Below are 13,675 nucleotides of genomic sequence, written 5' to 3'. Positions count from 1 at the left end.
CCCCCCCAGTGGCAGAGGGATCCCATGGTAGATTTTGCTGTCCTGGTGGTCACCTTTGTCACAGTGCTGGAGTCGCGAATGTCTTGTGGCACGGATCCTTGTTCCCAACACTGCGAGAAGAGGCTGTGAAAGAGTGTCAGGAAGATGGGATGGAATGGGGCTTTCAGCATCCTGCCCTGGGCCTTTTCCACATGCCTGAGTGTTGAGGGCATTCTTTAGTTCATCAAGGGAGGGAAGGCCTGTTAGAATTCCAAGACAGGCAGAGTCTGGATTCTGTCAATTTCCTGTGAGTAGCGTTCTTGAGAGTGCTCTGCCCATCATCGCTTCTTTGGCTTGCTGCAGTCTGCAACGATCTCTCCTGACAAAGTTTTCCGTGGTGCATTTTTCTTGATTGTTGCCCCAAAAGCTTTCTACATGCCTTCGTACATTTTGCAAGCGTTGCCGCTGTCAGCAGTGAGCTAGATGCTCTGACACAGCTTTAGCCAGTAGCCACTACTGGCACTGTGCTGGGCCCGGGGGTAACCCGTGAAACACAGTCCAGGACCGGTCCAGAATCCGAAGGTTCCGCTGGGAGTCAGTCCAACAGGGCCAAGGCAGGAAACCAGGCAAGGACAGGGGCAGGATCTGGCATACAGCAATGTTGCTCCCGCAACCTGGGACAGGGTCTGACAGCCTTTTATCTTTGTCCAGGTAGCGGCCGATCCTGATCCCCTGGCGACTCACCTCCCTGTTTTGCCCACAGGTGAGCACTCCTCCTGCAAGTACTCAGGTCTCTCCTTTTATCTTTGTCCAGGTAGCGGCCGATCCTGATCCCCTGGCGACTCACCTCCCTGTTTTGCCCACAGGTGAGCACTCCTCCTGCAAGTACTCAGGTCTCTCCTTCTCTCAGACCTGAGTCTCTGCAGCTCGGGAGACGTCGGTGGGTTACTAGATCCAGGGGCCACCTCAGTCTCCCCTGACCCAACCGGTAGTGGAGCAGCTGGAAGTGATGGCCCAGCTGAGGGCAACGAGGTCATCCCCGCATCTGGAGCCAGGGCAGGATCAGGCCCCAACTCGGCCCAGCTGGTGTTTGTTGCTGGGAAACCTGTGCAGACTGGGACTCTTCAGGATCAGGCCCCAGACGAGGTTCAGATGCCGCCTGAGGCAAAGGATCTGGTGCGGACTGAGACTCCTCTGGTTCAGAGTCTGAGCCCGAGTCCCAGGCCATCACAGGCACATTGTTTGGCAATCTGCTGGACATCACTCCTTGCCTCGTCTTCTCTCTCTACAAATTGCACCTCGGGGTTCACCCCTGAAGACTTTCCCACAAATGGAGGTTTAGGATAAGAGTTTTCCTAAATGGGCTACTTTCCCAGGTTGATGAGCCCCTCGTTTCTCTCCATGGCATGGGCAGAAAATGCCTTCATGACTGTTGGACCCACTATGGGTTAGCTGTGATTTCTGAATTGCCGGGAGTTGGACTACGTGCCCCTGGGGGTCCCACTACAATGCCATGCTTCTAGGACTGCTGGGCTGGAGCGGAGTGTGTCATCGTTCAAGTCCTTATTTTCATTGGCTGGTTCATGAGGGGGCGGGGCACGTCATGCTGTTTTTCCTTCCTGTGCTGCCATTGTGATCACTGTTTGGGGTTTCTCTGTTTTTGTTTTTTTATACGCTGCATGGAATTTTAATATTTTATAGAATCATGGAAGGGACCCCCAAGGATCATCTATTTCAGTCCTGCGCAATACAGGAAGAATGATCTATGTTGTGAACTACCCGGTGATCTTTGGAGGAAGGGTGCTATACATAATAATGGTGATAATAATAATTCTCTTTTATAGTGTTCCTCTGTGTATGTTGCTTGGAGACGGTTTTAGGTGACAAGAAACTAATAGGTTTAATAGATAAAAACATAAGGAGACCCTGCTGGCTTGTCTAATCCAGCAGCCTCTTCTCACAACCAGTTGCCCCCAATGGGAAACCTGCAAGCAAGACCCGAGTGCGGATTCCAGAAACTGGAATTCATGGAGGCAAAGCAGAAATCCCTTGGCTAGGAGCCACCAACAGCCCTTTCCTCCATGCATTTGAAATAAGCAAACAGTACCTTCCAGGGGAGAGGATATGGACCTGGAGCCTTCCCCACATATGAGTCTTCTTCACATTTTTCAAATTACCGGGGGGGGGGGGGGAATTGGTGTTCCCGCCCGAAAAAGGCTTTCCATGGAGGCGCAGATTGCCACTGTGATCCAAGTGACGGTCACCTCCAGACTGGATTATTGTAACTCACTCTACGTGGGGCTGCCCTTGAGACTGACCCAGAAACTCCAGGGGGTGCAGAATGCTGCAATGAGACTCCTTACGGGGTCCTCGCCACGGGATCACATTCACCCAGTGCTCTACCAGCTGCACTGGTACGAGGGTCCTATGCCGTGAAGGACATTAAAGGTCAAAAGCAGCACCTTAAATCTGACCCTGTACTCCACCGGGAGCCAGTGCAGCTGGAAAAGCACTGGGTGAATGTGCTCCCATGGCAGAGGGATTAAAAGCGGATTGGAGAAATTCATGGAGGAGGAAGAGAGGCAATCAATGGCTCCTGGCCAGGATGCTGTTCTCTGCATACACAGTCAGAGGCAGCGATGATTCTGAAGACCACCATCCCCTCCAACATTTCTCCAATGAAAATAGGGACGTCCTAAGGAAAAGCAGGGACGCGGGTGGCGCTGTGGGTTAAACCACAGAGCCCAGGACTTGCCGATCAGAAGGTTGGCGGTTTGAATCCCCGCGACTGGGTGAGCTCCCGTTCCTCGGTCCCTGCTCCTGCCCACCTAGCAGTTCGAAAGCATGTCAAAGTGCAAGTAGATAAATAGGTACCGCTCTGGCGGGAAGGTAAACGGCGTTTCCGTGCGCTGCTCTGGTTCGCCAGAAGCGGCTTAGTCCTGCTGGCCACATGACCCAGAAGCTGTACGCCGGCTTCCTCGGCCAGTAAAGCGAGATGAGCGCCACAACCCCAGAGTCGGCCACGACTGGACCTTACGGTCAGGGGTCCCTTTACCTTTAAGGAAAAGCAGGACATTCTAGGATGAAAAGAGAACTGCGATGGCTTCTGTACATCTGGGACGGTCCCTGGAATATGGGGGCACTTGGGGGGTCTGCATTTGCTGGAAACGGCAGGAGGGGAGAGTTTCTCTGGTGCCCAGAGCCCCTTGCTGGTTTCCCAATGAGGGCATCTGTTCAGCCACTATGAGAACAGGATCCTGGGTTGGGCAGGCACCCTTTGGCCTGACCCAGCAAAGGGAGCTCTTTTCTCCTGGGCAGCCCCGAGGAATGCCAAGAAGCTGCCGTCCAGCCTTGGTGTGAGGGCTGTGTGCGTCTGTCTGTCTGTCTGTCGCCAGCTGTGGGAGGTTTCCCTGCCTGTCTCCTGCTGCCCTCCGGATGAGTCACTCGGCCTCTGCTACCCAAACCTCCTATTAGGGCCTGGGGGTAATTAGCACCCAGCTGATCTGGCAGCTGGTGCCAATTAACTGCAGGATGTGTGTGCAGGCACTTGGAGGGGGTGCTGCTCTGGGCCTGAAGAAGATGCCAGCGATGGGGTGGGGGCTGGGTCTGCAGCCCTCCGCTGACCCCCCGTTAGCTGATCTCCTGGAAGGCACAGGGCTGCCGGTCAAAACTGGGCTTCTCTGGGGAGGCATGTTGAGTGAGCGCATCTCCTTCCTGGGCAGAGTAATCCCATGCAGCAATTAGGCAGAGGAAGGCAGGGGGGAGGGAGAGATAAATGCCAAGACTCCTCCTGCAGAGCAGGCTCAGCGTGGGTCCAGGAGTGGGGGGGGGGGAGGAAGCACACGCAGATGCCCAGAATGATGTGAAAAGGACAACCATGCCCTGAGCATCTCTGGACAGCCCATCTGGGATTGGGCTGGGAGGAACACCCCCAACCAAAGGGAACAGGGAACTCAGGACCCATACAGACATGGGGCTGGGCTGGATCTTGCAATGTGCACTCTGAAGGTTGGAAGATTCAGGACAGGGGTGGGCAAACTAAGGTCCGCGGGCCAGATCCGGCCCAATCGCCTTCTAAATCGGGACCGTCATGTTTTTACATGAGTAGAATGTGTCCTTTTATTTAAAATGCACCTCTGGGTTATTTGTGGGGCATAGGAATTCGTTCATTTTGTTCCCCAAAATATAGTCTGGCCCCCCACAAGGTCTGAGGGACAGAGGACCGGCCCTCTGCTGAAAAAGTTTGCTGACCCCTGATTCAGGACATGGAATCATAGTGTTGGAAGGGACCCTAAGTTCTGCACTTGGACAGGAAGAGCCAGCTGCAGAAATATAGGATGGGGGACACCTGGCTTGACAGAAGGACATGGAAAAAAGGATGAGGGGTCTTAGTAGACCACAAGCTGAACAGGAGTCAACCGTGTGATGCAGCAGCAAAAAAAGCTGATGCTATTCTAGGCTGCATCGACAGAGGTCTAGTGTCCAGATCAAGGGAGGTCATGGTCCTGCTCTCTTCTGCTTTGGTCAGACCACACCTGGAATCCTGCGTCCAGTTCTGGCACCACAATTTAAGAAGGATGCTGACCAGCTGGAAGGTGGGCAGAGGAGGGCAGCCAAGATGATCAAGGGTCTGGAAACCAAGCCTGATGAGGAGCGGTTGAAGGAGCTGAGGGTATTTAGCCTGGAAAAGAAGAGACTGAGAGGAGATATGAGAGCCATCTCCCAATATGGAGGAGGGAGCGTGCTTGTTTTCTCTTGTTCTGGAGGGCAGGATCTGAACCCATGGATTCAAGTTACAAGGAAGGAGATTCTGAGTAAACATCAGGAAGAACTTCCGGAAGCTGTTTGATGGTGCCATGTTCTATCTGGGAAGATTTTGGACCCTCCTTCTCTGGGGTTTTTTAAACAGAGGTTGAAGGGTCATCTGCCAATGATTCTTTAGCTGTGATTCCTGCGTTGCGGGAGGCTGGACTAGAAGACCCTGGGGGGTCCCTTCCAGTGTTGCAGTTCTGCGATGTAACCAGGGCTATTTCTCTGGGGAAAGAGGTGCCGGAACTCACCAGGAAGGCCTCCCTTGCTCTCTGATAATGGCAATGGCGTCCACCTGAGGGGTCAGAACCGAGTTCTGGTGAGTTCTAGCTGGGAAAAAAGCCCTGGATGTAACTAAAGATAAGGAAGCAATGAGTGATAAAAAAAACATATTTAGAGAGTTAAGAGAGAAGATGGACTGGATTTTCAATTAATGATCCTCTTTGTTTTAAATTGTGTTTTGTTGGTTGTTGTTTTTTAAAAAACCTATGAATCTGCCATTCCTGTCTTGCTGTGCTGGCCTGGTTTATGCTGTTCTGTTAGTTTTTAATATTTTAGATACTGGTGTTTGCTACTTAAAATCTGTTTTATATTTGTTGTTAGTATTTTAGATATTGATGTTTCCTATTCAAAAAATGCTTTACACTTGTTGTGAGAATCCTTGAGAAAACTGTGTTTAGAAAGGCAGAAGTCTCTGAAATAAATGAAATGGACCCCACGCTCTCTGGGTTGGGCTGAGGGCAGAAACTGACCCATTCTAGGCTCCCTTCTTTGGCAAGGAGCTCTCTCAGGCTCTGGCTCTCTCCATCTTACTCTGAGATTTTTGGGAAGCATCCTTCCCCCTGGGCCTGCACCCTCAGTGGGAGCCAGCCCCTAGGTACGCCCCTGGCCTTGGAGGAGGTGTGGGTCACCCCCCAACTGCGGCTGCTGCCACCTCCCCTGTTGGAGGCATCAAACTGGGCAGGCGGAAGGGCTTCTCAGCACAGAGTTCAAGTGATGGGCTTCCAAAGGATGCTTTGGCCAAGCTGTGGGGGTGGAGAAGGCCATCTTGGAGGCACAGGAGCCATCTCCTAGGGGGCGAGATCCCTTCACCCCCCCCAATAAAATATCTGAGGGGCCAGAGCCCCCCAAAGTTGATGGGGGTTGCCATTAAAATGGTGTGCACATCTTGTGATTGGTTATGCAAGGTGCCCCCACCCTATTTTATTCAGGTTGGGAGGGGGCCGGCGAAGGCTAGGAGCCACGTTGTCTCGGCTCCCCTTCGGAAGCCCCGCCGCGAGGGGAGAGCTGGTTCCCGAGAGGCCCCCGTGGGAGAAGGCTGCTGGACTGGGGCTGGTCCATCCGGCGGGCTCCTCGCCCCGACGGCCTGCCCGTTGCCAGCCGCGCTCCTGCCCCGGGACCCCCGCCCGGCCCCCTCCGAGGGTCCCCGCAAGGCGGGCGAGGGCCACGCGCGGCTCCCCCCGACGGCGCGGACGCGCGCCTTACATAAGCGCTGGCCGGGCTTGCGCAGGCGGCTCCTTCCCTCGCCGCCGCCGGCCCCGCATCCCCGCATCCCTCCTCCCCTCGGCCGCCCTCCTCCTTCCTGCCCTCCTCCTTCCCTCCTTCCTTCCTTCCCTCCGTCCGGGGGCGGTGCCAGCCCGGCGCTGACGCGGGAGGAGGAGCGGGGGCGGCTGCGTGACGCGGGGCCGCCGCCGCCGCCGCTTCTGCCGCTGCTGCTTGTGCTGCTGGCGGGGCCGCCGGCCGGAGAGGAGGAGGAGGACCAGCCGAGCAGCGCCGGGAGCCGCCATGCCGCGCCGGGAGCCCGCAGCCCCGGACGCCGCCGCCGCCCCGCGCCGCTGAGCCGCCCCGCCGCCGCCGCGCCTCGCCCGCCGCCCCGTCGAGCCTCGTCCGCCGCCCCCTCGCCGTTGTCCTCCTGCTCCTGCTGCTGCTCCCCGTCTTCGTCCTGCTCCCGCGCCGGCCATGAACTTCCAGGGCGGGCCGGGCGGGCAGGGCGGCGGGCCGGGCTCGCAGCAGAGCCTGGCGGCGCCGGGGGGCCCGTCGGGCCCGTCGGGCGCGGGCGGCGCGCCCTCGCCGCAGTTCGGCCTGTCCAACTCGGCGGCCATCCGCGCCGAGATCGGGCGCTTCGAGTCGGTGCACCCCAACATCTACGCCATCTACGACCTGGTCGAGCGCGTCGACGACCTGGCGCTGCAGAGCCAGATCCGCGAGCACGTCATCTCCATCGAGGGTGAGACCCCCGGCGGGCGGGGGGGGGGCGGGCCGGGGGCGCCGGGGCTCCTGCGGCGGAGGAGGAGGGGCGGCGGCCTCGGCGGGGGAGGGTGGTCGAGGGGTGGGGCGGGGGCTCTCGGGGATGCTCTGGGAAGGATGCGGCCGAAGGGGCTGTGCGGCGCCTGCCTTGCCAGAGGAGCCGCCTCCGCCTCCTCCGCCCGGGGGGGGGGGGCTGTTATGTGTGCATCTCTCTCTCCTGCAGCAGAAAATGGAGCTCCCGATGGGGGGGGGGGAGGTTTTATTGGCTCTGCAGAGAGGCTGTGATTAATCCCTTGCCAAATGTCACTCTTTTCTTTCCTTCCTTCCTTCCTTCCTTCCTTCCTTCCTTCCTTCCTTCCTTCCTTCCTTCCGTTCTCTCTTCTTGCACCCCCCCCCCTCCTCACCACGTGCTTTGGCACTTGGCAGAGTTTGCTGGCACTTTGCAAGGGACCCTGGTTTTGGGTGCGGGGAGGGGGAGAAAGGAGACCCTTCTTGGCCTCCTCGCACAAAGCCAGCCTCTCTTGCGCCAGGTTTCCTGGGTGGCGCTGTGCCCCCCTCCACACCCCACGCCTGTGGCTGCCCTTGGCTGTGCCCTTCCTGGCCAGAGAGGGGACCCCCCCCCCGCACTGGCAAATGTTGATGCTGCCAGATGCGCCCCAAAGAGATGGAGGGTTCTTGGCCAGCTGGGGGTCTGGAGAACCTCCAGGGTTGGGCAGTGGAGCCTGGTGTGCAAAGCAGCTCATTCTGAACTGAAGGCCCCCCCCAAAACAGGTGGGCAGCCCCCAAATCACCCACCTTCCAGCAAAGGGGCCTTGGGCTTGGGAGGTTGACTGGGCACTGTAGTTACAGGCAAGGACTGGGGGGGGGGCAGTTTGTGAGGAGGGCCCCAAACACCCCCAAGGAAGCAAAGGCTGCCCCCCCTGCTTCTCCTGCCTTGTAAATTCTGCGATGAACCTGGCTTCTGTTATAGAGATGCCCTCTGCACGAGCACAGAGGCACGGTTTTCATGCCGGCGCTCTGAGTCTGAACTTCCAGTGCCAGAGGCCCAGCAGGTCTTCTCTGGAAGGGTTCTGGGCCCGGAGTGCCCAGGCCAGAGAGCCATTCTGCCTTTGGTTGGGGTCAGGGTGTGAAAGCATCCCTCTGGGGCAGACCCTGGGGGTGGGGGCTCAGTGCCATGGCGACGGTGGTGGTGGTGGCAGCACCCTCCATTTCCCTTGGTTTATGCTGGTGGCTCCGTCTCTCTGCGCAGGAGGCGCTTCTGCGTGGCGCTGCCTGCGCCCATTGCTGTTGTTCTGTGTGGCCGGGGGGGGGGCTCTGGGGGGAGCCATGCCAGCTGTTCTGCTTGCACCCCATTTCTCTCTCCCTTGCTAAGAAGGGCAGCCTGGGGGAGTGGAAGCTGTCAGGCAGGGAAGGCGGGTGGCACCTTCTGCGCCCGACCTGGGCGTGGAAGGGCTCAGAAAGCCTTGCCCTGAGGCAGCGCAGCACCTGCACTCTGCTGGCAGGTTGGCAAACCTGTAGCGCCACCTCCCCACCTGTGCTGCTTGGCAGGAGCTCTCGGGGAGCCTCAAAGGACGGAAACGGTTCTGGGTGAGAGATTGGCGTGGGGCAAAGGGCGGGGGGTGGGGTGAGAGAGAGGGTGGTTTCTGGGAAGGGCCACCTGCATCCGGGGAGCTTGGGGTGTACTTGGGGGGACCCCTGTGAAGAGAAGGGCAAAGTCTGGACTGTTCCTGAGCATCCCTGGGCGGAAGAAGAAGGAAAGAGACATGCAGAAGCTGGCAGGATGAGAGGGAGGGAGGTTGCTGCTGCAGGGAATGGAAGCCACACAGGGAGCTTCCGCTGGGGCATTTCTGCCTCCCGCTACTATCTGGGAGCTGGTAAAAAGGTAAAGGGACCCCTGACCGTTAGGTCCAGTCACGGACGACTCTGGGGTTGTGGCGCTCATCTCGCTTTACTGGCCGAGGGAGCCGGCGTTTGTCCGCATACAGCTTTCCAGGTCCTGTGGCGAGCAGGACTGAGCTGCTTCTGGCGAACCAGAGCAGCACTGGGAGCTGGTCGGAGCCTCAAAAGTATGTCCACTCTGCTGCCAGGGGCAGGATGGGGCCTTGGCGGCAGCAGGAGAAACCAGGGAGATTTCCTCTCTTCTCCTGCTCTCTTCATGCCTTCTGTCTGTCTGTGGCCTGGCATTCATTGCTTGGTAGGAAGGGAGGAGCCTTGCAGGAGCCGCCCCCCAAAAGGGCTACGTGGGAGACACCTGGGACTGCGGTGGCAGCACTGGTTTTGGAGGCGGGGATCTTGTCAAGGGCTGGAAATGCCAGGTCAATCCACAGGTGCCACAGCCTTATGCCAAGGACTTGTCCAGCTCTGGCCTTCAATGCCGAAAGTCCAGGGGTGAGGGTGGTGGTGAACCCCGCACCCATCCTGTATCCTTCTGTGGGCGTCCTTTTCCCTTCCAGACTCTCTACGTGGCATCCAGGTGCAGCCAAGGGCACTCCTCAAAGGCAGCCTCCTTGGGTGTTCTGGGTCTGTGTTCGAAATCTGCCAGGCGCATTTTGCACCTGGCTACTGGCCACTGGCAACCAAGTGAAGATGCCTGAGTTCCAGAAGGGTGCCTGACGTCTCCACCACCTGGAGGTGCGTGGCTGCGCCTTGGATCCTTACTGTTTTCACACACTAGCAACACGTCCTGTAGAATTCTATCCATTCTATTTTATCTGCACAATCAGAATGAATTTCAGGAACCAAAATGCTTTTTCCGTGCAGCCTGAGCAGAAGAAGAGACCAATGTTATAGTGAATTGTTGTCGCTTGTCTTTGCTTTCCCCAGCCTAGCTCACACTTGGCGAAGAATATCTCTGTGTTATGAATGATCTGTGTCACCCTTAAGAAAAAGAGGTCGGGAGAGGCCAATATATATGTGGATTGTCCCTGGATCAAGGGACTTTCCTTCTTTAAGTTCTCAAAGCTCTTCACCCAACTCAACCTTGTCATATGAACTAGAATCATAGAATCATAGAGTTGGAAGAGACCCCAAGGGCCATCGAGTCCAACCCCCTGCCAAGCAGGAAACACCATCAGAGCACTCCTGACATATGGCTGTCAAGCCTCTGCTTAAAGACCTCCAAAGTAGGAGACTCCACCCCACTCCTTGGCAGCAAATCCCACTGTCAAACAGCTCTTACTGTCAGGAAGTGCTTCCTAATGTTTAGGTGGAATCTTCTTTCTTGTAGTTTGGATCCATTGCTCTGTGTCCGCTTCTCTGGAGCAGCAGAAAACAACCTTTCTCCCTCCTCTATGTGACATCCTTTTATATATTTGAACATGGCTATCATATCACCCCTTAACCTCCTCTTCTCCAGGCTAAACATGCCCAGCTCCCTTAGCCGTTCCTCATAAGGCATCGTTTCCAGGCCTTTGACCATTTTGGTTGCCCTCCTCTGGACACGTTCCAGTTTGTCAGTGTCCTTCTTGAACTGTGGTGCCCAGAACTGGACACAGTACTCCAGGTGAGGTCTGACCAGAGCAGAATACAGTGGCACTATTACTTCCCTTGATCTAGATGCTATACTCCTAATGATGCAGCCCAGAATTGCATTGGCTTTTTTAGCTGCCGCGTCACACTGTTGGCTCATGTCAAGTTTGTGGTCAACCAAGACTCCTAGATCCTTTTCACATGTATTGCTCTTAAGCCAGGTGTCCCCCATCTTGTATTTGTGCCTCTCATTTTTTTTGCCCAAGTGCAATACTTTACATTTCTCCCTGTTAAAATTCATCTTGTTTGTTTTGGCCCAGTTCTCTAATCTATCAAGGTCGTTTTGAAGTGTGATCCTGTCCTCTGGGGTGTTAGCCACCCCTCCCAGTTTGGTGTCATCTGCAAATTTGATCAGGATGCCCTTGAGTCCATCATCCAAGTCGTTGATAAAGATGTTGAATAAGACCGGGCCCAAGACAGAACTCTGTGGCACCCCACTAGTCACTCTTCTCCAGGATGAAGAGGAACCATTGATGAGCACCCTTTGGGTTCGGTCAGTCAGCCCGTTACAAATCCACTGAGTGGTAGCATAGTCAAGACCGCATTTTACCAGCTTCTTTACAAGAATATCATGGGGCACCTTGTCAAATGCCTTGCTGAAATCAAGGTAGGCTACATCCACTGTGTTCCCTTCATCTACCAGGCTTGTAATTCTGTCAAAAAACGAGATCAGGTTAGTCTGACATGACTTATTTTTCAGAAATCCATGCTGACTATTGGTGATCACAGCATTCCTTTCTAGGTGCTCACAGACTGTTTGCTTAATGATCTGCTCCAGAATCTTCCCTGGTATTGATGTCAGACTGACTGGGCGGTAATTATTTGGGTCCTCTCTTTCCCCCCTTTTGAAAATAGGGACAACATTTGCTCTCCTCCAGTCTGCCAGGACTTCGCCTGTTCTCCAGGAATTCTCAAAGATGACTGCCAGTGGTTCTGAGATCACATCTGCCAGTTCTTTTAATACTCTTGGATGCAGTTCATCTGGCCCTGGAGACTTGAATACATCTAAACTAGCCAAGTATTCTTGTACTATCTCCTTAGTTATTCTGGGCTGTGTTTCCTTTGCTGAATCATTTGCTCCAAATTCTTCAGGTCGGGCATTGTTTTCTTTATCGGAGAAGACTGAGGCAAAGAAGGCATTGAGGAGTTCAGCCCTTTCTGTGTCCCCTGTTTGCATTTCACCATCTTCTCCTCTGAGTGACCCCACTGTTTCTTTGTTTTTCCTTTTGCTGGATGTTCAGTCACACTCAGTCCCTCATTTGGAAAATGAAGCCATCTTGCCCCAAAATGGCCAGTAGACATTCTGTTTTGGTGACTCTAACCTTGGTTCTCAGGTGCCATCGGGCACCTAGCTGATATATTTGAGTTTCTAAGACTGGTCCGGCCATGCTTAGATTGCTGTAGCCCAGATTTGGGGGGGGGCACCTCAGCAGCTGGCTGGTCAAGTCCGCGGTGGCCCCGTTGGGGAGGCTGGGTGCTGAAGCCGGTGACTTGCCTGACCCACGTGGTCCTCAGCCTTTAGGAATTGCCTTCCTTTGGCCTTGCCACTCGCTGGACGCCGGCTGGGTACCCCCAGGACCTGAAAAGCCCTGGCATTGCTACCTGTGCCATACCTGTTCACCAGGTGTGTGCCAGTGGTGATCAGGCCAGGAGGACTTCCAAGGAGCCTTGCAGGTGGGCCGGATCAAATTCCTTAAGTTGACTACAAGTTGCTTGAAGGAAGACTTTCTCTTGCCAGTTCTGGATCTCCGTTTGGTTGGCGGCTCACGAAGCTGCATTGTGAGACAGGAAGAAAAACTTTGCACTGTGCCTAATTTTATAAACATCCGTCTTGTCGCTTCTTGTTCACCTTTTTTTGCAAACGGAAAATCCCCCAATGCTGCAACTTTTCCCCAGAGGGGAGTTTCTGCATCCCCCTCTCCATCATTTTCGGAACCTTCTCCAGCTGTGCGATATCCTCTTGGAGGAGAGGCAAACAGAACGGGGCGCAGGCCTCCCAAATCGCATTATAGATGGCATGATGGCAGTTTTATTTCCAGTTCCTTTCCTAATGATCTCTAGCGTGGGGGATTTGGTGCTTCCAGATTCACCTCACTGTTCACCCGACTCCAGACAAGTTAAAAAGCTCATGCCCTAATTCTGCTCTTTCTGAGGGCACTTTCCACATCCCTCTGTGGGGAGCAGCCCCATTTGTCTCTGCTCCCCACTTCCAGTTCTCTAGCCAGCTTCTGCTTCAAAAAGAGGAGGACCTCTCCTCTCGCCCCACGACCATCCAGCTTCCTCTGGAGTCTTTAGCGAAGATCTCCATTAACTAGGGGCCATTCCCATAGGTCAGCATCAACGTGTAGCTCCCAATAACAGGCTTGCCTTTTTTTGTTTTATCCTGGGTTCTTCCTGCATTGCAGGGGTTGGACTAGATGCCCTTGGGGTCCTTTCTGATTCTGAGGTTCTCTGATTAGGACTTGTTGAGGTGACCGTGTTGCTTTCAGGCCCTGTCAGCATCAGGGGGAGAAGGTCTCCGTGTCGTTGGGGTCTCACATTTCCCCTAAGAGCTGCTTCTCTGGGAAAGAGACACCATAATGGAAAGTGAGTTTCTTCGCCTGATGTTTCCAACATAAAGGATGATACTTTCTGGTCTTCTTGTGGCGCCTCTTAGGAGTCATATTTTGCTTAGTCATTAACTGGATACAGTTTCCCCTTCAGTTGATACACAATGAGACATTCTTGCTTTTAGTCCACCTGTCTTCCTATGGATCAAGGAAAGGGGCTCTTACAGAACTTTTAAGCTGCTCTTTCAAATACAGTATATAATTTGGCAAAACTGTACAGATGGCCAGTGTTTCGTTTGCTTCTCTGTTTTGTTCCTGCTAGCGAAAGATGAATCCACACAGCTAAAACTTCTGGCTTTGTACTTTAATCTTCCTAAGATCTCATTTGAATTAAATATACAGTGGACGCTTGGGTTGCGAACGTGATCCATGCAGGAGGCATGTTTGCAACCCGCAGCACCGCGTCTGCGCATGCACGGGTTGTGATTCGGCGCTTCTGCACATGTGCAAAGCGCAATTTAGCGCTTCTGCGCATGCGTGACCGCTGAAACCCGGAAGTAACC

General features: G+C 54.9%; 1 protein-coding gene across 1 annotated transcript in view; it reads left to right on the top strand.

The window, feature by feature from the left end:
- The first annotated feature begins 6,732 nt into the window (after positions 1 to 6,732).
- The window catches only part of AGAP3 (ArfGAP with GTPase domain, ankyrin repeat and PH domain 3), a 115,503-nt gene continuing 108,560 nt past the window's right edge, over positions 6,733 to 13,675 (top strand). The window contains exon 1 of the mRNA XM_081164191.1: positions 6,733 to 7,015. Coding sequence (XP_081020317.1) covers positions 6,748 to 7,015 — 268 coding nt within the window. The 5' untranslated portion in view covers positions 6,733 to 6,747. The remainder of the gene's footprint in view (positions 7,016 to 13,675) is intronic.

Source organism: Podarcis bocagei (assembly GCF_964188305.1).
Source record: "Podarcis bocagei genome assembly, chromosome: 12".
Lineage (NCBI taxonomy): Eukaryota > Metazoa > Chordata > Lepidosauria > Squamata > Lacertidae > Podarcis > Podarcis bocagei.
The sequence above is the reverse complement of the archived record's forward strand: the minus strand, read 5'-3'. Positions and strand labels throughout refer to the sequence as shown.